This window comes from Meriones unguiculatus, chromosome 9, assembly GCF_030254825.1.
Source record: "Meriones unguiculatus strain TT.TT164.6M chromosome 9, Bangor_MerUng_6.1, whole genome shotgun sequence".
Classification (NCBI taxonomy): domain Eukaryota; kingdom Metazoa; phylum Chordata; class Mammalia; order Rodentia; family Muridae; genus Meriones; species Meriones unguiculatus.
This window is the reverse complement of record NC_083357.1, coordinates 49,922,392-49,946,088: the sequence shown is the minus strand read 5'-3', so window position 1 is coordinate 49,946,088 and position 23,697 is coordinate 49,922,392. Positions and strand designations below refer to the sequence as shown.

Sequence of the window (23,697 nt, the reverse complement as noted above, 5' to 3'; positions counted from 1 at the left end):
TGATTACATCAATGACTTTGGTTAGTCTTTTAAAATTCTTGGTAACTATTACTGCAACAGTTAACTCATTTTTTTTTTTTTTTTTAAATTTGTGTACTTTATGCCTAGCCCTGATTCTGCTGTTCATGGAGATGATTTTTGTTTTTCCTACCTTTTTTTTGTATCTTAAAGTGGAATTATCATTATTTTTGTTTAGAATTTAGGCATTACCAGCCATTAGGCTATTCATGTATTTTCAGTGGTGTAGCTTAATACAAGAGATATTTCTCTAAATCTTTTCTAATGACTCCAGTATTTAATGACTCTCTTGCTTATCAGTATTAAGCAGTAGAGTAGTAACTTTCAATATTTAGCTGGTTCTTCTTTCTTCCAGAGTGCTGGGTTATAGGCATATGCACATGGCCAGAAATCTCCTTATTAATAAGAACTGTTCAAGATAATATTATTGGCCTAAAAATTATTTTGTTTTAGGCAACTGCTGTTCGGTTTAAGTTTTTGTTTTGTTTATTCTTACTTGAGTCGGGATCTTACTTTGGTAGCCTAGATAGACTTGCTGTGTAGCCAATGGTGACCTCAAGTTTGCCAGCTTCCTGCCTTCATCTGCTGACTGTTGGAGTAATAAGTATGCACTCCCATACCCAGTTTTTAAATTATTTTCAAGTAAATTCTGTGCATTTTGTCTAAGCATGCTCGTTTAGTTATTTTTTTTTAAGATTCATGTATGTGTACACAGATGCACGTGCCTCCATATGAAAACCATAAGAGGGCATGAGATACCTCAGGTGGACTTAACCGTGTTTATCGGCTGCTCTGTTATTTTATGGATGCTAGAATCAGAAGTCCTTAGGATTGCACAGCAAAAACAAGAACTGCTGAGCCTCTCTCTTTTTGACTTTAGTGATATAGAATTGGATTTTGTCAATTGTATTACACATTTAGTCTTCATGTATGACTTACAAACTTATTTTTCCTTTAATAATGTTGCAGTAATTTCTCATGAGTTTAGTCAGCTAATGTGTGAGATGTATTCAGTCTTCTCATTTGAATTTCTGAGCGCTTTTCTTTTTGTTAAGGCTGCCAGGTGTGACTGCTGCAAGTCCCAAGGCACTCTGAAAGAGCGGGTGCAGTGGCGGGGGGAGATGAAGCAATTCTGTGACCAACACTGCTTACTGCGTTTCTACTGTCAGCAGAACGAGCCCAACATGACCACCCAGAAGGGGCCTGAAAACCTGCATTATGGTATGTAGTGTGACTACTTGAAGATTTTTTTGTATTTTCTTAGTTTTGAAACCCAAGCATTGATAATAAGCAGTTGATTTTGAAGATCATTATTAAGCTTGGGGCATGGCTCAATGGTAAAGATCATAGGCTATAACCCTACTAAGCCTACCCATGAAAAAGGTCAGTTCTCTCAGAGTTTATGTCTCGATGGAAAATAACAATTGAAATAAATCCCACTTAGGCACAAGTCGCCTATATGATGATGTTTCATAGATACATTGCTTCTTTTATTCTCCTTTAAAGGCCTGTTAGCTGAAAAAATACTGGACATCATTGAGCTAAATTAGAGAGAAATTAAACAGAACGAAAAGAACAGTTTTAAAAATAATCTGTATCCTCTGATAATTAATTTCAAATAAAAACCATTCTTAGCAGATTATGTGCTAGTTGTGGCCTGGAAGAAACAATAAAACTTTTTAGAAGTTGTAGTCTTTTATTTAAGCATTAATTCTTAGAATATAGTATTTCCTCCAAGGCACTATGTATTCAGATTGGGCAAAGGGAAAAATCAGTTAATTACTCACTTATCTCCATATTTTTATACTGTCTGCTTAAATTTGGAATTTTTTTTTTAAAATAGTTTTTCAAAGTTGCTATAATTCAGTTATAAACAGGGATGTATAAAATATCAAGAAAGTGTATTTGTCTTATTTTTAAATGTTTATGTTTTTTAGATCAGGGCTGTCAGACGTCCCGAACCAAAATGACAGTGAGTATTTCTCAGTTTAGTGCTGTGTTACGGTTTATAGTATGAGTGAAAAATAATTAGCTCAGTTAATATGAGCATCATGAAAGGGTTTTACTTTGTTGAAAGAGTGGAAATATTCAGCTCTCTTACTAGTACCAGAAACTGTCAGACACCATAAAAGTGAATTGATGAGAGCCTCTACCCAGATGGGGAAGATGATCACGGTATTTGAATTGACATAGCAGTAGCTTTGAGATGATTGCACTCTCTCTGTCTTTGCAGAGCATGGATGGGCCAATGGTAAACAGTCAGAGGTTTTAAAAAGAACAACAGAGGACAGAGTATTTGGGTATTTGGTAGAGCTTCACATTAGGGTCCAACCTGACACAGGTTTCGGAGGAATAAAGAGCAGTGGAGCTGAGGGTAGTGGTTTGAAGATCTCTTAGTGGGTGGCTACATCTGTGAGTCCTTACACCAGAAAATGTGTACTAATGTGCTCTCTGATCCTTTCTTTGTTTAGTCCTTTTTCTTTCTTTTGCTATAATGCAGCAAATCCTTAATTATCATTTTAAGATTTTATAGGTTGATAGTGCCCATTTACCTGTAATGATTACTAGAGAGCAGAATCAGTGCTTAGCCATACTGTGAAAAAGAGTTGAGGCATTGACTGCCTTCAATATTCTGCTTCTTTTGGAGTTTCTAGTATCCTTGTTCAAATGAAGCTCTTTGCTTTAGGAGTCATTCATTGGCATTACAAAACGTTTCTGGACCAGCCCTCAACTGTGGTTAAACAAATCAATAAAGATCTGTAGTTAATAGTTTCTAGCCTCAACAAAGCTCACCTAGCAGGTTTTCTTTTTTCTTTCTTCTCCTTCCCTTCCTCCCTTCTTCCCTCCCTCTCTCCCTCCCACCGTCCCTCTCGTTTTTCTGAGATAGGGTTTCTCTGTATAGCTTTGGCTGCCTTGTATTTGCTTTGTAGACCAGGCTGGCCTTGACTTACATCAGTCTGCCTGCCTAGGCATGTGTGACCACACCCAGCTTAGCAGGTTTCAGAACCATGCGACATCTAGGCTCCAACTCAGAAAGTATGATTTAGAAAGTTTGTTCTTTTCTTTAAAAGTGGTTCTTGTACTATGAGAGAAGAGACGGCAATAACCAATAGACACACACTTTTTATATCCTTTGGTTTAGGATGCCATCATGGCTATTAGGACCTGTGTCTTACAAACTGTTTTGCATTGAGATCTTTTAGTCCTGTATCCATAGTCAAAGAGGAGCTTAGCTGGTTTTTTAGACAAACTAAAATGTGTTCTGCTTCTGAGATACACCCTTACAGTTATCAGAATTTCCAAGCTGTTAAGCTGACAATCAGTTTTTAAAAGTAATAGTAATTTATTTTTAGGCTAGAAACTATGACCTGTTTACAAAAGGTGTGATGAATAACATTGTTGTGAAGCTTTCTGCTTATAGCATGATAATCAGAATTCATAGAACGTTAAACATCAGCTAATGCTGGCTACTTGCACATTTGATATGTTGAAAAAGTTGAACTTGAGGGAAATAAGTTATGTAGATCAGGACGCTGGAAGAATCCGGCAAGTGTTTTTTTCAGAAGAATATGTAAAGAAGAACTTTCTAGAGCCGACAGGAGTGTCCGATGCTCTCAAGGTTATTAGCAAATTTACTAATAGTTTTCAAGTATCTAGCTTTAAATCATTCAGTTTCTGCAGCCTTACCATTATATCAATACCTGAAACAGCTTTACAAATTCCCAATGACAGTGCTCAGAAACTGTGAACACTTAGGAAAAAAAAGAGAGAGAACTGTATGTCATTTCATTGGAGATGGAATGAAAAATGGATGTCTGACATATTCTGGAATTGGTCTTACAACTGCATCATGCTAGAAGGGAGAGACCTGGACCTCAGAGTTGTTGAGGAATTAATCCATTCCTTAGGCCAGAATCATAGATTCTATTCATTTCTGGAAACATTATCATAGACAGTGCTTCACTTCTCTCTTACACAGTCAGTCTAATTAAGTTGAAAATTAAGGCTTGATATGGCTGAGAATTGTAGTCTTAGGTACTCAGGAGTTGGAGGCAGGAGGATCAAAACTTCAAGACCTAAGTGGTCTACAGAGTTATGTTCAAAGCTTAAGACTAGCCTGAGAAACTTAGTGAAGCCCCCAGCTCAAAAAATTTGTTGTATTAAATAAGGTTACATGATAACCCTAGTTGAAGTGTATTTATCTAGCCTGTACCAGGATATATATATTTTTTCCAACTAATACAGCATTCTACAAATTTCCAGGGCATTACTGCATGTAGAAGCTGCAAGGCTTAATATTAACAAAAGAAACTACCACAATGGACAACTGGCTATTAGTACATTAATTAATACAGCCTAGGACAGTATCAAACAAATTAGTTACTATTAGCTACCAGAACTAACATGTGGTAGCTCACAAACATCCATAACGCCAGTTTCAGGGGATCTGATGCCCACTTCTGACCTCTTCAGACACCAGGCATGCACATGATACATACACGAACACAGGCAAACACTCATATACATGAAATAAAGATACATACAAAATTTAAAAAACCCACATAGTTTATGTTACACAGTGAATGGGTAGGAAAGACTTTGGTGACATGAAAGGAGATGGTACAGTCAGAAGGGTGTCTTGAAAAATCTGTCAATGATATGGAAAAACATGACCCTGTGATTAAAACATGGCATCAGAATTAAGCACTATATATGTATATGCTTTGTATTTAGGTGCCTAAAATATTGGAGGCAAATCAACCAACTATACAAGGCTAAAATAATGGATTTGGCCTGGGAGGGAACTCTGGTCACAAACCCTAGTACCATTAACCTCTCCCTTGGTTTTCATGAATTTCATCAAGGTTGAAGATTAAATCAACCACTATACTGCCATATCATAGATCCCAAAGTTCTGCCAGAATAAAAATTAGTGTCTTTATAGTTAAACTTCAAATGTTAATCTTCATTTAGTGTATTTTCGGGACTTAATATTTCGTAGTGTATACTTGTTTCTATACTATTGTGTTTATTCTGTGATTATTGTATAGTATGTATGTGCCACTAGTGATGCATGTACTATATGGTATGTAAGTGCTGTACAACATGTGACTATTCTATCTGCACTCTCTGTATGAGCTAGTCTCAATTCAGTGAGGCCGCTACACAAAAATTCTGTAACTTAAAGTTACTTTACAAAAAAAGTACTGCCAGTAAATGTCTTTAAACAAATGGGGCAGTTGATGAAAATGTAACCATATGTTCATAGGAATCCAGCCCTGAGTTCCTCTTTGGGCATGCTCCATATTGGTTACCTCTTTGTTCCAGGGTGTATAGGGAAAGTAGCTACCTAAATTGTTGAGGATTGACTGCATTTGTGTTCTGTATCTGCCTGATAAGTTACTTATAGTGATAAGTTACTTCTCTTACCAGTAAGCAGTATAGAGACTGTATCTGTGGAGTACTGGAAGCTGTAATGTTAGTCATAATAGCTATAAGAACTCCTCGTAAAATAAACAAGCTTATTCTTTAGAGATAAATTGTTTTCTTAAAACATGCTTATTTATAGTCTTTTGAAGATGACATTACTCTGTAGAATGAATTTCTGCTGTTTGCCAATGTTTAGATTCATATTGACCCTTCCAGATTAAGACGGGTAATCTAGGAGTGGTAAAAGTTGGTTATACTCTCCCACTTTTTGTGGAAGTCCACTAAGGATGTGGAAAATAGACAGTGAGCCAGGCATGGACATACCTTTAATTTCAGCAGGTAGATCTCCTTGAGTTTGAGGCCACCTTAGTCTTCAAGTTCCAGGACAGCCAGAGCTATATAATAAGACTCGGTCTCAAGAGTGGAAAGAAGAAAGAGGAAGGAAAAACTGAAAGAAAACAAGATTAGCACCAGGAAGTTATAAAAATTACAAAAATAAAATATTTTTCTGCTTCTCTATAGGGTTCAGCACCACCTCCTTCTCCTACACCAAACAAAGAAATGAAGAACAAAGCAATTCTCTGCAAACCTTTAACAATGACAAAAGCAACATACTGTAAGCCTCACATGCAGACCAAATCTTGTCAGACAGGTAACTTAGGAACTTTTGAATTATACCTACTTCTACTTAGACTTTATTGAATTAAAAAGCATGCTTTTTTAGAGTGAAAGGCTACAGAATAGATTTTGTTACAGCATTGTGTCCTTTTGATTTTTCTTCCCACATGCAGTTTTTTTTATTGACTGTGAATAAAGCGTATTGTTTAAATATTTGTGATCTGTTAATTAAAGGCCTAGAGTATAATTTGTTAACCAATTGTATAAAACTTCTTGAACTGATACTTACAGCTGCAAGGTTTCTGTTGAGAAACGATTCTCGTGGTCTGTAAAAATGACAGTTCTGTTTCCTCCTGTTCAGAAAAATAATAAATAATTTGGGTATCATTAACTGTTTCTGTTCTTTGTTTTTGTTTGTTTGTTTGTTTGTTTGTTTGGTTTTGGAGGTGGTGGATTCTGTCTTACTATATAGCCCAGGTTTGAATTTAATTCTCCTGAGTGCTGGGATTATAGGAATGACTATTGTGTAGTTCATTGTTTGCTCTACTTTAATTCTTTAAGTAAATAAACTGAGGGGAATTGTCAGAACAGTCTTCTGAATATTGAAACATTTAAAGGATATATTCTCACTTTTAAAAAAGTGTAAGTAATTTTTTTTCTAAGTTAGAACAGGTATGGCAGAAAGCTGTTGGAAGTTTATCAAATCTTACAGAAATTAGAAATTTCTTTAAATGAATACAAAGTGATTTTCTTTGTTGTCAAGTTGTCAGTTAATATTGGTCATTATGAAACCAATTAACCAAGGAAACAAAAAGCCACTGTGAAAAATAAAATCGTCATGCTTGGTGGTTGTATGTTCTAAATTGCTCTACTGGAGAGGCAGAAGTAGAGGGCCATCTTTATGAATTTAAGGCCACCTTGCTCACAAAGCAAGTTTACCAAAAGGCTATTATGGTACCCCACACCTGTAATCCCAGGATGGAAGGGGCTGAAGCAGGAGGATTTCCAGGAGTTCAAGGCCAGCCTGTATGACATGTGAAATTATTTCTCAAACAAAACAAAAACGTGTTCTTCTCTACCCATGCCTTGTTTTTCAGATGAGAATTGGAAGACAGAGTATGTCCCAGTGCCTATCCCTGTCCCTGTATATGTCCCTGTGCCCATGCACATGTACAGCCAGAGCATTCCTGTTCCTACCACAGTTCCTGTTCCGGTGTGTAAAGTTTACCTTTCACTCTGCTGCTGCAGGCAGTTGGGAAACTTGTTTGTAATTACTAGTTTGCTGATGCTGGTGAAACTGTAGCACTTAAAGTCCTGTGACAAAGTTGATTTAACGGAGGAGATTCATTTTGGCTCATGGTTTAGAACTTCAAAGCAGTTACACAACCTTTCAAAACAGCACCAGCAACTGGGCAGCAATTGTTCAAACACATGAGCCTATGAGGTGCAGTTGACATTTACAGCTATAGAAACCTTCTATTCTTCCAAAGTTAGGTTTTTGTTGACTTCCTGTTCTGATGATGATACTTTGTGTTCATATGGTCATCCCAGAGAGTGAAGTTGAACAGGTGGGTGTATCTGCTGTGTCAGTACTGTATTTTATATTTGAGTTAATTTTTAACACATTTTTGTGAAGCCGTAAGGTTTAGAACTGAAACATACGACAAGGTTCTTAACATTTTTACTGTATCACAAATTACCTGTAATATTTGGAATACTGTGCTTCAGCTTGGCTTATTTTCCCTTAGCTTTTAAAGTATCTGATTCTGTGATTTCCTTGTCACAGTAGTTGTTTTTTTTTTTTTTTTTTTTCAATAATGTATTCCTGTAGTAGTAGATTGTGCATTTAATTTGGGGGAAATACCTCGTATTGTCTAGTATACCTAACACATTAAATGTTTTCTTTGGTTAACTAGGTGCCGGTTCCTGTGTTTCTGCCTGCTCCATTGGACAGCAGCGAGAAGATTCCTGCCACAGTTGACGACCTCAAAAGCAAAGTTTCTTCAGATCCTCTTGATACAGAATTGCTTACAATGACAGATATGATGACTGAAGATGAGGCGAAAACAGAGGCATCAAATATCAGCAGTGAGCTACATTCTGTGTTTGTCACTAAGAGGTTTGGTGGATGGGTTCTGTGTATTGTCATTATTACAGTATTTAAAGGCACACTCTGTAGCAAAACGCAATATGGAAGTAGGATTATAGCAGAAGTATGTTAAGAGATATACCTTTGGCTCAGCAGTTAAGAGCACTAGTTAACTCTTGAAGAAGTCCCAGATTTGGCTTCCAGCACCCACGTGCTTACATGTTTCTGTAATTATGTACAGTTCCAGAGGTTCCTGTGCCCTCTTCTGGCCTTCATAGGCCTAAGACACACAAGTGGTGCACAAACACACATGCACGTACAACACCTGTACACCTAAAACAAACAAAAATACTATTTTTGTAAGGAGAGAGATGCACACTCCACCTTGAGCCAGCTGTGCTCTCATGCTCAGCTTGGTCTCCAGTGAAATAGCTTGTTCCGCTTTTGTTTTTCTTTGGGATGATGTGTGGCCAGGGCAACAAGTACTTGGCATCAAGAGGCCCTCCAGCCTCATCCTCTCAAGTAGACAAGATTACTTTTCTGCCTACCACCACACACCTGCTTCTGTTCTTTAAGAAATCAAACAAAATTTTGCTTTTAAAGATTTATTTATGTGTTTGAGAGTTGTACCATGTGTATGCCTGGCACTTGTGGAGGTCAGAAGATAGTGTTGTATCCTCTGGAACTGGAGTTACAGATGTTTGTGAGCCGCCATGTAGAGGCTGGGAACTGAACCCAGGTTCTCTCAAGACCACCTATTTCTTCTAATTTCTTAGCCACTCACTCCCTGCTTTTTAATAGTAATAGGATTGATTCGAACTTCAACTCAGTTACTTTTCTTAGCATGTTTCCAGGATTTTATTTTGTGATCAATATTTTCAGTAATATTTTAGTTTTTACACTAATCAAATAAAATTTGCTTTATCTAAACCAGAATTTATCCTGTTTATTTCTGTTAGGACACTGTTTGCTACAGTTACTGTAGCTGTTTTGCAGTGCTGTAAGAGGTTATAAATTTTAGTGGATTAAAACTTAATAGTATGAGTTTTGTTTTATTTAATGAGAAATAAAAATAGACACCCATTTAGTCCCTGTGCTCAGGACATAGAGGCAGAGGACGGTGAGTTTTAGCTGTGCCTGGAACAAGATCCCATGGAAAAGACAATGGGGACCATGCCATGAATCCTTTATAGAGAAGTTGTGTTGTTTTATGAACCCTTTGTTTTCTGTTTGTATGCATTTGTCTCATTTTTCTGTCTGGCTACCTACCATCATTCTTCAGTTTATATTGAATAAAATGCATGTGTAAGTGTACAACAAAAGTTAAGCAACTCTTCTAAATAGACATGTTAATTATTAGCAATATGTTAAGTTTTTATATACTGAATATGCGGTATCTTGGTCAAATTTGAAAATACTGTTTGAAAATTGTAGTTATTTACCTTCGTAAATTTATGTCTGACAAAGAATTGCAAAGAATATTGACCTGGGTGGATGGCTCAGTTTGTAAAGTTCCTGCCACACGAGCATGTGGACCTGAATTCCAATCCTCAGGACCTATTTAAATAGTCAGGCACCATGGTTTGTGCCCATAACCCTGGTGAACAGAGAGGCAGAGGAATGAGGGGAGATGGATCCAGTGAACAGAGAATACAAGGACATGAGCTCTGGTTTCCATGCATGCTCATCTCTGTGCAGTTGCATACGTCACATTGGCAAATACATACGTGTTGTCCCCTCTTCCCCCTCAGCACACTGGCAAGAACGTAGGTCCCTCTCTTACCACACACACGGATACTCTTAACATAGGAATTACTTTAGTGTTACAACATTAAGTTTTAAAAAGGGATAGACAGAGTGTGTAAGGTTCTAGTACAGCTATGAATTTTACAGTAGCTTACCTATTAAATATCAGTATGTAGTTTTTCCTTTGCCAGATTAAGTACAGATACTGTTGGATTTTTTGTGATTTCTAATGAAATGATTGCTTGGTTACAGGTGTAATTATTGAGACTGACATAATTGGCTCAGATCTCACAAAGAACTCTGACCCAGATACGCAGTCTAACATGCCTGATGTACCTTACGAACCAGATTTGGATATTGAAATAGATTTCCCCAGAGGTACTTAAATACTTCTTCATTATTATTAAGTTAAGTTATGTAATTGTCCGTAAGAGAATTGAGCATGTGTTTGGTTATTTCATTACCTCTTGTTTCCATAATTGGTTTTGTTTTTTTTTTTTTTTCTGTATGTTTTTCATGGTAGGGGATGCTGGGGATGTGCTTTTCCAGGTAGTACATTCTTCATCCGTAGTTTTTCATTTTCTGAAATAAAATTGAATTTATTACAGGAACTTTAGATATTGGAAAAGAATGCAATACTTGTATCTTTTCAATTCAGAGGTATTGATAGTATTCAGTGGAGATGGGGATCATGATAGGGTTTTCCCATACAGTCCAGGATGGCCCACAGCTCAAAGCAGTTCTTGCCTCAGCATCTCTAGTACTGGGATTATAGGTGTATGTCAGCACATCTGGCTCGGGAGTGCTTTTCTTAATGGTTTTGAAAGTTAAATTCACATTCAGAGGAAAAACACTCAATGTTCTTTAAAAGACATGTACTCCATTGCTTCCTGCTTTTTAGCTCAGATCAAGTACACAAGTGTTCCATCTGGACATGTTGGCATGTTCCTACAGCCCTACCAGTAGAAGACAGGCAGAATTAGAGTTAAGGGCATCAAGTTGTTAAGTCAACCTGCTTTAATAAGGGCCGGTATCAAAAAAGAACAGTGTTTCAAAGCCTCATATGATAGTTCATACCTGCTCAGGTAGGAGGATTGTAAGATGCAGACTATAAAGTGAGTTTCAGACCACAAGGAGAGAGAGAGAGAGAGAGAGAGAGAGAGAGAGAGAGAGAGAGAGAAATATGAATGGGTTCCTTGTTTTCATTTCCCCCTAATTTATGGATTCCTATTGAGTGTACATTCCATGAAAAAAATGTGATAGGTTAAAGTAGATTGGCAGTTCAGATAGTCTGACTAAAGTTTTAGTATCATATGTTCTATTAAATTTCTGTATCCATACTTGTTACATATGGTGTTTTACTAGTATGAATAGGGTTTGTCAAACTCAGAACATGTTAAGTAAGATAGGTCTTCTTGTCCCTAGCCTAGTTGAAATTTACCCCCCATGTCATGTGACTGTTTCTTTATTGGCTGTATTTTTTGTAACATGTCTGTATTGTTATCTTTAAAATAAAAGATTTTTTTTTTTTATTTGTCAGCTGCAGAGGAGCTTGATATGGAAAATGAGTTTTTATTACCACCTGTTTTTGGAGAAGAATATGAGGAGCAGCCCAGACCACGACCTAAAAAAAAGGTATAAAATTTGTTAATGTCTTGAATTCATTTAATATATCTATAGCAGCATCTCAGAGAAAGATGTATTGATGATTTCTTGTGCCTGACAGTATGGGAAGATAGATGTTAAAATCTATCTTAATACAATACAAGGTCAGAATAGAAAATAATAGACTTAAAAAGGAAATTCTGACAATAAGAGAGTATTTTCTGAGTGAGCACAGTGCTACGTATCTGTAATCACTGATGAGTATGAGACTGAGGTAGGATGATTGTCTTGAAAAGGAGAAGGGGAAAGGATTGAAATGATTTTTCAAGAAATTAAATTTTTTTCATCATTATTTTTGATGAGGTTAATGAAGAAGAGATATAATTTATTAAGCATGCCAACACATAAGAGAAAGATATTTTTGGGACGGGGGATGTAGTTCAGTTTGAATGCTTGCCTACCATAAGGAGCCACCTGGGTTTAATTCCCAGCACTACATAAACTGGGTGTGATGTGAAGGAGATGTGAAGCTAGAGGATCAGAGGTTCTAGGCTAGCTTGAGATATATATGACACTGTTTTACTCACACACATACACAGACAACCCAAATAACACAGTAAAATAAGAAAAACCAGGTATATCCTAGACAGTTTGGTCATTCAGACATATAGAATATAAATTTATTTAATATTCTATCAACAACTTTGTTTTTGACTTCTAACATACTGTAAGAAAATGCCTTTGACAAATTTGTCTTAAAGGAAAGACCGTAAACTTCATCCATAGTACGATGAAGGTGAACTCTTATCTGACACCATACACAGCCATTAACTCAAATGTGTCGTAGTCCTGAATATTAGAGCTAAGAGTATAAACTCTTAGTCCTCAGTCTTCATGACTTTGTAGTCATAGTGTTGGAGATGATCTGGGCTAAATAAGGAGACCCTTTTCCAAAGCAGACAGAATACCAAACATGACAAGAAGGGGAACAAGAGTGAATTTCTCTTTCTTTTTCCTCTCTCTTCCTTCCTTTCCCTCCCTCCCTACAACCCCCCTCTCTTTCTCTTTCTTTCCAGGTTTCTCTGTAGACTAGGCTGTCCTCTAAACTCAGATTTATTTATCTCTGTTTGCCTCCCAAGTGCTGCGATTAAAGGTGTGCCACCACTGTCAGCTAAGAGTGAATTTCTTAAGTTATTAAAAAGTTCTTTAGTCTCCAAGGTGACACATAGAATCCTTCTATTATTTTATACTATTTTAAATTAATTTTGATTTACTTATGTTCACAAAATGATTTGTATAGAAATATTCATGGAGTTGAATTTCAAGAAGCAATATTGTTAAAAATGATGCACACAACAGATATTATATGAAAGAGGTTTATTGTATGGAGATGGAGAGGAAAAGAGAGACATGATGGTGGCTACCCCAGTGAAGAAAGGGGAGAGTAAGAGAGAGGGTAAGAGCAAGAGTTAAGAGGCAGGGGTCCATTTATAGCTCCTGCACAACTGAACCATGCCTGTCAGGTGGGACTACCTTGCAGGTGACTCATGATGACATCATAGGTTACTAGGCAACCCAGAAGCAGGCTGCCTAAATGCTAACAAGTATGGATAACTATTGTTAGCTATTAGAATACCAGACCTTTCTAACACAAATAAGTACAATTTTTTTTAAAAATTTTTTTTTAGTTGCCTTTGTTTAAAGATGACTTGCATAGAAGTCATGGAATAATGTCTCAAAGAAAGGATTTACAGTGTTATTTTATTACCAGGGAACCAAGAGAAAAGCTGTATCAGGATATCAGTCTCATGATGATAGTTCTGACAACTCAGAATGCAGCTTTCCTTTCAAGTACACATACGGTGTAAATGCATGGAAACACTGGGTGAGAACCAGGCACCTTGATGAAGATCTTCTGGTCTCAGATGAGCTGAAATCCAGTAAGTGTTTCAGTGTTGTTATCCTGGGTTCTGTTTAAAAGTACTATGCAAGAGCAGTTCTGAGTCATCTCTCCAGCCCCAGGATTTGTTTTAACTCGTGTCTGTAATGACTGTGAATGTATTCTGTGTGTGTGTGGGGGGGAGGTATACCTGCGGAAGCCAAAAGAGGACATCAGAGTTAAAACTGGAGTTAAAGGCAGTTCCGAGCTGCCCAGCATGGGTGCAGAGACATAACAGTTACTGATTATTTCATTTCTTTTTAGCTAAATCAGTAAAGTTAAAAGAAGATCTACTCTCTCATACCACAGCTGAGCTCAACTATGGGTTAGCTCATTTTGTCAATGAGATCCGACGACCAAATGGAGAGAATTATGCACCTGACAGCATCTATTATCTCTGCCTTGGTATACAGGAGGTAAGCTTTTGCATATGATGCCACTAAAACAAGTTTTGTCAGAGTTGGTAGATACAAATGTGCCTCTGAAGATTGTTTTCTGATTTTAGAACATTTTTAGCTGTGTTTGTGTGTGTATGTATGCACGTGCCCATTCATGTGTATGGATGTCCACAAAGGCCAGCAGAGAGTATCAGAAACCTTGGAGCTGGTGTTTATAGGTGTTTTGAGCTGCCTATATGGCTGCTAGGATCTGAACTCCGATCCTAAGGGTTGAGCAGTGCTCCTAGTTAGGTGAGCCATCTCTTCTGTTGGTTACCAAGAAAGGTACAATATCATCTCTTTGGAAATACTTAGGGTATTTAGAAGATTTTCCTAGATATTTTGTGCTTTTCTATTACACAGTGCATATGTTCCTTACACCGTCAAGTTCTTTAGAACTGGCTATCAGCAAAAAACAATTGACTTAACTCAAGTGCTCCCTTTTCCCCTCTTAACATCATGTCTGAGGCTGACCTGGGACTTCCAGAAACCCTTCTGCCTCTGCTTCTCACATGCTGGAATTAGCACATGCACCGTCACGCCCAGCCTCATGCATCTTTTGTGAGGAATTTTAACAGCATTGTGTCTTTGGGGAGGTCATCACTTTTTAGTAGTTGCAAGTAAATTAATTCATAGACTGTTTTTAGCTATAGAGTTCCTTTTAGAGCTGCTGCTGTTTCTATGTAAGCACAGGGGAGAAATATATAAACCTAACCACACTAGCATTAAGTGACTAAACCTGCCCATTGTTTCATCTGTCATTATTTTTGACTGTGCAGATGTAAAGATCAACTATTTTTCTATATGAAACATAGCACTAGAGTTTAGTGGGAAAAGGAGAGAAAGTTTCATTTTTTTATTTATTCACTTATTTTTGTCTGAGTGTCCCCTATCAGCTTATATACCTGCATGTCAGAAGAGGGCATCAGATCCCAGTGTAGATGGTTGTGAGCTACCATGTGTTTGCTGGGAGTTGAACTCAGGACCCATGGAAGAACAGACAGTGTCCTTAACTGCTGAGCCATCTCTCCAGGCCCGGGAGAGAAAGTTTTAGATGAAGAAATTACTTGTCAAATTTTCTAATTTACTATCATAAGTTAATAATTTTCTTTCTTTCTTTTTTTTTTTTTTTTGCTTGCTTTTGTTTTGGGTTTTGTTTGTTGTTTTGAGATAGGATTTATTTCTCTGTGTAGCCTTGGCTGTCTTAGAACTCACTTTGTAGACCAGGTCAGCCTCAAACTCACAAAGATCCATCTTCCTCTGCCTCCCAAGTGCTGGGATTGAAGACGTGAGCCACCACTACTGGCTTCTAATTTTCTTTTAATTTTGGAAGAGTATGTTCTTTCATTTGTGTTATTGTTGATTTGTGTTTTGTAGTTTCTTGAACAGTCTATTTAGGAATCATCAGACTTTTTCACAGAGGACAAAGTAATAAGCAATTTCGTGTTCCAGAACAACAACAACAAAAAAACCAAGGGTGTTACACAATTTCTTAAATAACTGGCTTAAATGAGCCAGTTAGAAAGCTCTGTTCTGTTTGTTGAGGCAGGGCTTTGCTCTGTTGTCCAGCCTGGGCTGGGAGTCTTTGTGGACCTCAAATTTTGCCCCTGTGTGATGGTGTTACAGGCACACACAGTCATTCCTGGCCTTCTGTGTGGGTTGCTGGGAATTTGAGCTGCTAGGATGGTTCTTATCCACTGAGCTGTCTCTCCAGCTTTCCTAAACAGTAAGTTGACATCATCCCAGGACTTGACTCTGGAGTATTTCGTAGGAAGGAATGGAGTAAGCTTTTGTTTTAAAGCTGTGATTGGTGAATTTCAAGTTAAGAAATATAGTAAAATAATGGCCTATGTAGTTAATTTAAATTCTGTACAAATGAGACGTTTTCAGTAATTATTAAACTATATACAGACAACTTTCTTTTATTCATGAAACTCTAAGGCTGCATTATTTTTTCCTTGTTGAATAAATTCTGTTTGTTTGTTTGTTTGTTTATTTATTTACTTATTTTCTTTATAGCCTGATCCCAGCCTCTAAGGCTCCCCTAAGACATTATATAATATAAGTATATTTATAATTTTTGTGAAGTAAACTTGAATTTTGTTAGTCCTTCATCTTAATTTTTCCTAATTAAAGGACATTGATTGATGTGGGCTTTGGAAATTGACATACACCTGTTGATAAATTACATTTACTGACTACTAATAATTGATTTTCTATGTACCTATGCTGTTAGATGTACCTACTATTATTTTTGCCTTTTTCTTAAATGAGGATATGAGTTTTAAGTAGTAGATTGTCAAAATTACCCAGCTCATAAGTTTTGAATGTGGACGAAATGTGGTAGCACAGGACTAGGGAGGCTGAGGCAGGTAGGCTCATGAGTGTGAGGGCAGTTTGCACTCCATAGCAAGTTCCAGGCTTGCCCTCTCTCAAAAAAAAAAAAAAAAAATCAAATAGAATCTTAGTAGTTTGACTTTAAAAAGCCTTTATAAACCAGGACATGTGAGGGAGAAGGGTTTTGAGTTTGAGATGGGTATGGGCTGTGAGGCCACTATAATTTGCTTTGTTATAAATATGTGGGATATTTATAACAAGGAATATTGGTAATCCATTTTTGGGACAAATTAATTTTACCCAAGTATCTCAGTAAAAGGTTTAACAGTGGGCTGAGGAGATGGCTCAGTCTGTAAAGAGCTTGCAGTACAAGCGTGAGGACTTGAATTTGGGTCCTGAGACCGTGCAAAAAGCCTGGTGTGGTGGTGGTATTTGCTTATAATCCCAGTGCTGGGAAGGTGGAGATGGGAGGCTCTCTACAGCTCCTGTGGCCTCCTGGCCAGACAGTCTACCTGAATCAAGTGAGCTCCATGTTCAGTGAGGGCTAAGGAAGACCCTCAGTGTCCATCTCTGGCCTCTGCATGCTTTATACACACACTCTCTCTGTCTCTCAAATGTGTATACCAACATGTAACAATATGAAAGACTTTTTTGTTTTTTGAGACAGGGTTTATCTATGTAGCCTTGGCTGTCCTGGACTTGCAGCCTCGATCTCACAGAGATCCGGCTGCCTCTGCCTCCCTGAGTGCTGGGATTACAGGTGTGTGCCATCGCGCCTGGCCATAAAGGGCTTATTAAGTTGACTTTTTTGGAAAACGGGTAGAAATTTTCTAGACAAAAGGGATAAGAGGAAAACAACATCCCTAGAAGACAGAGTCAGGGCACAGTTTCCCAGAAACCATGTTTAACATGGCTGGAATATCAGTTGTGAAGTTTAAAGTCAGACCAGAAAGGGCCTGGATTCTTGCATAAACTTTGTTTTCAGGTAAAGATTGTTTCTGTTTTGTCTACTGTAGAGGAAATAAAGCCCAGAGTCTTGAGTACACTGAATAGGTGCTCTACCCTTGTGCTGCATCCTTGGTTAGGTTCTCAACATTTTCAGAAGCACACCCTTGTATACACATACACATACTTAATTGGCAGAGGAAGAGGCGGAGAGCACATGCAGCCAGCTCCTTGGTGTTTTCCTATAATCATTAATTATCCATTAAAATTAAGTTTTTCTCTGTATGATATAAACTGGACTCATATTTTGTCTGACAGACTAATAAGAGTTTGTGTGTATGTGATGTGTGTGAGGTGTGATATTTAAATATGATGAAGTTATATGTATGCCACACTGCACAGATGGCAGAGGACAATTCCCCCTTCCCCTCCCTGAGACAAGGTTTCTTGTGTAGCCTTGGCTGTTTACCAGGCTGGCCTCGAACTCAGAAATCCGCCTGCCTCTGCCTCCCAAGTGCTGGGATTAAATAAAAGGTTTGTACTGCCATCACCTGGCCAGAGGACAATCTCGTAGAATGGATTCTGAAAACCTAACTTGGCTTGTCAGGGTTTTGCGTGGCAAATGCTTTTTACCTGCTGTACCACCTCTCTGGCCTCAGGCTGATGATCTTTACCCAGTTTTTACATTCAGGATTCTGTGCTATACTTTCTACATCTGCATGTTTTAAGCAACAGGTTTATTGGCAATATATGTGTTTTCAACTTGTACACATACCCAAGGTCTTGTTTTTTATTAGAATGTTGCTTTCCTTAAACATAAAGTTTTTTTTTTTAAGAAATACAAAATATAATACATTCACTATTTATAATTAGCTGGTTTCCCCTCAATAATTTTTTTTGTAGTACTTATGTGGTAGTAATCGAAAGGACAACATATTTATTGATCCAGGATACCAGATGTTTGAGCAAGAACTGAATAAAATACTCCGAAGTTGGCAACCAAGCATACTTCCAGATGGTAATGCTATTTTCAGTATATGTTGATAATTGATAATGGGATTGCTATTTTTACAGAAAATATAGTAAATATATTTGGAAGTAACTTAAGTTAGAATGTTAGAGTTTGTGTGCATGAGATCATTTGAAGATAAATACAGTAAGTAATACTTGTGAAGAACTTTGAAAAACCTGTGATCTTCTTTCTTTGGTGTGCAAAAGCTAGGTACTTATGTCTTCAGACCTACAATATAGATTCTGATGTAAAGAAAATGTATTAGTTTATGAGGAGCATGTATTGTTTTCAAGAACTATACAAATTTTTATTTGTATAGTTAACTGTATAACTATACAATTTTTATTATTTTTTATTATAATGTGTTTGTTCTACTTAAAGACAGAAGTCAGCATCCTGTATGTTATTCTGGGGATGGTGGTGTCAGTCTGTTTCCCAACCTAGATGTTGTTAAAAGAGCTAATATGTAACTCTGAGGTTCATTCACACAGGCTAGTGTGAGTAGTGGATTGACATAGGGCTGTTTTATATTTACTTTATTTCTAGATGGTTAGATTGAAACTGTGGTATTTATAATTCTTTTAAAGTAGTTTTCTCTATTTAAGGGTCAATATTCTCTCGAGTTGAAGAAGACTATCTCTGGAGGATAAAACAACTAGGATCACATTCTCCAATAGCTCTTTTGAACACCCTATTCTACTTTAACACTAAGTATTTTGGCCTGAAAACAGTGGAACAACACTTAAGACTTTCCTTTGGCACTGTGTTTAGGCATTGGAAAAAAAATCCTTTAACAATGGAAAATAAAGCATGTCTCCGATATCAGGTGTCTTCCTTATGTGGAACAGACAATGAAGGTATTGTAACTTTTCTTTAAAAAACAAGATTTATCTGTATTTTATGTGCGCGAGTGTGCTTTTCCTGCATGAATGTATGTGTGCATCACACATGTTCAGTGCCCACAGGTGTTCTAAGAGGGTGTCAGATCCCCTGACACTGGAGGTATGAGTGGTTGTGAGCACATGTATGTGCTGGGAACTCAATCCAGGTCTTCTGTAATAAGTACCCTTAGCCTCTGAGCCATCGGTGGCTGGGACAGTATAGCATTGTTATTTGGGGATTGTTTGTAGTGGGAATATAAACTTTTTAAAGCCTACCTTGGCCATTCACTAAGACACTAAAGACAATTATTTTCAAATATAAAACACAATAAGCCATATCTTCCGTGGTTTTGTTTTTGTTTTTGTTTTTGTTTTTTTTTTTGAGAGGGTCTCACTATGTAGCATTGGCTAGTCTTTAACTCGTTGTGTAGACCAGGATGTTCCAAACTCCTAGAGATTCACTGTATCAAACTGTATCTTCTTAAAGTGTCTTATGTCTTTTATAGTTTGTTTTGTTTTGAGATAGGATTTCTAGGCCAGACTGGCTACACCTGTTTTTATGCTGAGCTGAGGTTCAAACTAGGGCTTCATGCATGTTAGGCAAGCACTCTACCAACTGAGCTACATTCTCAGCCTCTCAGGTGTTTTTCATCAAAAATTGTACATTACCAAAAGCTACCACGGAGAAAACTCTGAAGGTCACTTAGTCCTATGTTGCTAAAACAGGTATTAAGTGTAACAGCCTTTCCTCCGAATTATTTTAGGGGGCTGTGGGAGAACGCAGAGGATAAAACTATTTGCTGTGCAAGTCTGACCACCTGAATTGGAATTCCCAGAGCCCACATACGAAGTCAGATTCAGTAGAGTTGGGTAGAGGAGAGGCAGGGACAAGAGAAACACCAAGAAGCTCATAGGCTGGCTAGCCTAGAGGAGGCAGTACAGCAGCAGAAAGAGAAAGAATCCTGCCTTGGATAGGTGGGAGAAAGAACTGACACAAAGTTCTCTCACCTTCGCATATATGCTGTGACACTTGTGCACTCACGTTTAGACACGTCATGCATGCACATACATACACAAGAAAACAGGATTGATTTTAGGAGGCTTACTTTTGTTGTTGTTGTTGTTAAAGATAAAATTGCTACTGGAAAACGAAAACATGAAGATGATGAGCCAGTATTTGAACAAATTGAAAACACAGCCAACCCTTCTAGATGTCCTGTGAAAATGTTTGAATGCTACTTGTCCAAAAGGTGAACATTAATAATATTTGACTAAAATTTTGTAGGAATTGGAATTTCTCCACTGTCTGAAAGCAGCAGGCGCTGGGAACTGTTAAGTGTGAGTGTTAGTTAAATAAGTTCTGACAATCAGGAAGTGCAGACTTGGGTTATACTTTGTAAACAATTTCCCAAATCTTAGTGCACTTTCCAGGGCGGTTCTCAAGAACTTGTAAAAAACATGATGGTCACCTCTGCATGACCATGTTTCTTACTGTGGCATAAGGATAGCTTTCTCCAGCTTTGTTCTGGACCACCAGTTTAGTTTCATGGATTTCCAGTGCTGGTAACTATTTGCCAAATGGCAATCCCTTTTTTTGGTATTGTCATGGTGGTATTTAATGTTTCTTCTTCTTCTCTTTTCTTTTCTTTTCTTTTCTTTTTTTTTCTTTTCTTTCCTTTTCATTTTCTTCTTTCTTCCTTCTTACTCTGAGTAGCCTTGGCTGTCCTGGACTCACTTTGTAGACTAGGCTGGCCTCAAACTCACAGAGATCTGCCTACCTCTGTGTCCCTGAATGTACAGATTACAGGCATGTGCTACAGTGCCCTGTTTAATGTTTCTTCTATTGTATAATGCTGTAAGAATTTTTATGTGTTGCATATTTTCATTATTTTAAGTCACATTTTTCACATTTCATTTTTCCTGAAATGAACATGCACAGGTAAAGTCATTCATTTGAGATTATAATTGCACCATTACAATAACTACAAAAATAATAATATGTATGTTAAAGAAGTCTTGGATTCTGTGAAATATAGAATTTAAGTTATAGTAGGGAACTAATCTTTTATTACAAGAACTTTAAGAACAGTTTACTGTTATTGTAGTTAATGTGCAGACTGCAGCTCTGAGCATACCTGTTGCTTGGGGCTGAGTCATTCTTGCAAGAAGTAAAGTTGTGGGGGATTTTGTCACATTTGTGAAATTGACCTTTTTTTTTTCTCTCTTTTTCTCCAAAGTCCACAGAATCTTAATCAGAGAATGGATGTTTTTTATTTGCAACCAGAATGTTCTAGTTCTACAGATAGCCCTGTCTGGTACACATCTACTTCCCTGGACCGGAACACCTTGGAAAATATGCTTGTACGGGTTCTTCTAGTAAAAGATATTTATGATAAAGACAATTATGAACTGGATGAAGACACAGACTAAAAAGGACCATTTCAGAAGCAATGGGATAACACAGCATTAGATAGTCATGCTGCTAGATCTTTACAGGAAAGCATTTCAAGTTTACTTCTTCTGTTTTGAGTTTTGTAGCAATGTACCCACACTGGGTATTACCATGTAAATAATCTGTGAGTGAAAGTTGCCATTATTCTATGTAGTGGTTTTAGGATACTTAACAAATACATCGAATTCTTTTTTATTATTATTTATTTGATTAGGTATGTTTGTAACTTTTTACATTACAAAATATGAAGAGAATGTGCCATGTATAAGTTTCTCTTTGTTGCACTGCTCTACTGTTGCAAAGCTCCCTCCACAGGGCGTGCTTTTACTGCGTTCTTGACCAGATGGTTGTGTGTGGGTAGCACTACTCAAGTTTAGAACTTGCAGTGTCTTTCAGAATTTTTAAAATAAACTGTAAACTAATAGGCTGGGTTTTTTTGTTTTGTTTGGGGTTTTTGTTTTATGTTTTAGTTACTGAAGCCTTACCAGGTTATGTAGAGAGATACCATCTTCTGTACCAAAAATAGACAAGAGAATGCTGTTGATACTGGTGTTCTGTAATGTGAACTTATGCTGGTGAAAACAACTTTATGTTCCCCTTATTAAAACTTAGTGTCCTTTTCTCACTTGTGACTTTCTGCATCACCCCATCAATGTATATATGTGTATGTAGAGAGAGAGAAAAAAAAAGAGAGAGAAAATGGCTATAACTTGAAAACAAGATTAAGACATTTTTCTTTGTAAAATGTCTCATGACAGTATAAGACTTTTATCTTTTTTTCATGTCAACCATCAGTGTATGAGATGACCCCCCACCCCCAAGGGTACATACCATGCTGCATTTCAACTTATATAGCACTCTCAAGTTTTGCCACTCTTAGAATTCTTGTGCCTGCTTCCAAAAGTGACCGATGCATATGTGGGGCAGAATTATTTTTAGAAATGCCACTCCTAAAATAGTCATTTTAGAAAGTCATGCTACTTGAAGGGAGATAGTGTCACATTTTCCTACAGAGGTACCAGTGGAGAATGCTGATTAATCCAAATGACTACAAAAACTGGTGGATAAAGTCAGTCTCAGAGGAGATCCTACCTGATGTTAGATTGTTTGGCTTCGAAATTTTAATTACTTCTTATAGAAGATTGCATTTAAAATACCTTTGTGCTTCTGCATAGCAGTTTATCTGTTGATAACTTTTAGATTAAGGAAATTCAAATTATACTTTCCAAAGCCTGAGTAAAGTGGTAGTTGAAAATTATCAACTATTTGGCTGACTTTATATAGCATGTGTGATGTTACTTTATTTCTGAATCCTGAAATCACCATGGTGATACTAGTTTTCAAATAGTTCTGAAGGAAATTGGCCTGTTTTCCACAGTGAGTAGACAGTATCTACATAACCCTTACCTATTTCTTTCTTCCTTAGGATAAATTTTCGCACAGTAAAGAAATTTTCTCAGTCATGATTTTGAAAATTTCATAGATACAGCTACTGCTCGTTTAAGCAATAACTATCTGAAATGTTTTTGGCATGAAAATTTACAGTGTTCTAACTTTTTGTAAGTTTGAATAACTTCAGTCCCTTGGTTTTGTATTTGAATCATCAGACCGACAGTAGCTAATCCAATACAAGTTACTTTACTAAGCTAGACCCCCTTCCCACCCCATTTGCCTGTTGAATGAAGCTGGAAACACTTAAAACAGAATGCAGATGTTTCTTAGCTTTTCAGCGCTCCTTCTGAAGCACTTTTACTAGAGATGCATATTGTGATTAAAGGCTGGTTAATCCTAACCATCTTTTATTCAGAGTGGTGCTACAGCCCATCAAAAAGCAATAAACTTACCCACAGATGTCACATGTATATTTTCCCAGATACCATACATTTCTGCTGTGGTACTACTAAGCACCGTGTCTTGCTATTTAGTTTTTATTGTTTGTACATTTTGCTTTTCTAAGCAGAAATGCCTACAGAACTTTGATCTTACATGATAGAGGATTTAGAGCTCATCTGTGTCTCATGCAATCCAATGATTGATCTACTTGATTCTCAGGGGGAAAGAAAATATTTTATGAAAATTGTTCTGAGAAATTTATTTCACCTGGAGCATATTTCTTTGATTCTTGGCTCGCCTTAGTGTGTGGCCATAACTGACTGCTGAGAGAAAGGACAATGAAATGATAGTTTAT

The 23,697-nt window shown here is 37.2% G+C and overlaps 1 protein-coding gene across 1 annotated transcript in view; it reads left to right on the top strand.

The window, feature by feature from the left end:
• The window catches only part of Zmym2 (zinc finger MYM-type containing 2), a 68,916-nt gene extending 46,782 nt beyond the window's left edge, over positions 1-22,134 (top strand). Inside the window, 13 exon segments of the mRNA XM_060391123.1 lie at positions 1,074-1,239; positions 1,956-1,990; positions 5,971-6,100; positions 7,164-7,279; positions 7,983-8,154; positions 10,154-10,279; positions 11,442-11,536; positions 13,278-13,446; positions 13,710-13,861; positions 18,068-18,182; positions 18,782-19,033; positions 20,187-20,307; positions 21,295-22,134. Of these exon segments, the coding sequence (XP_060247106.1) occupies positions 1,074-1,239; positions 1,956-1,990; positions 5,971-6,100; positions 7,164-7,279; positions 7,983-8,154; positions 10,154-10,279; positions 11,442-11,536; positions 13,278-13,446; positions 13,710-13,861; positions 18,068-18,182; positions 18,782-19,033; positions 20,187-20,307; positions 21,295-21,487 (1,842 nt within the window). The 3' untranslated portion in view covers positions 21,488-22,134.
• The last annotated feature ends 1,563 nt before the right edge of the window (positions 22,135-23,697 follow it).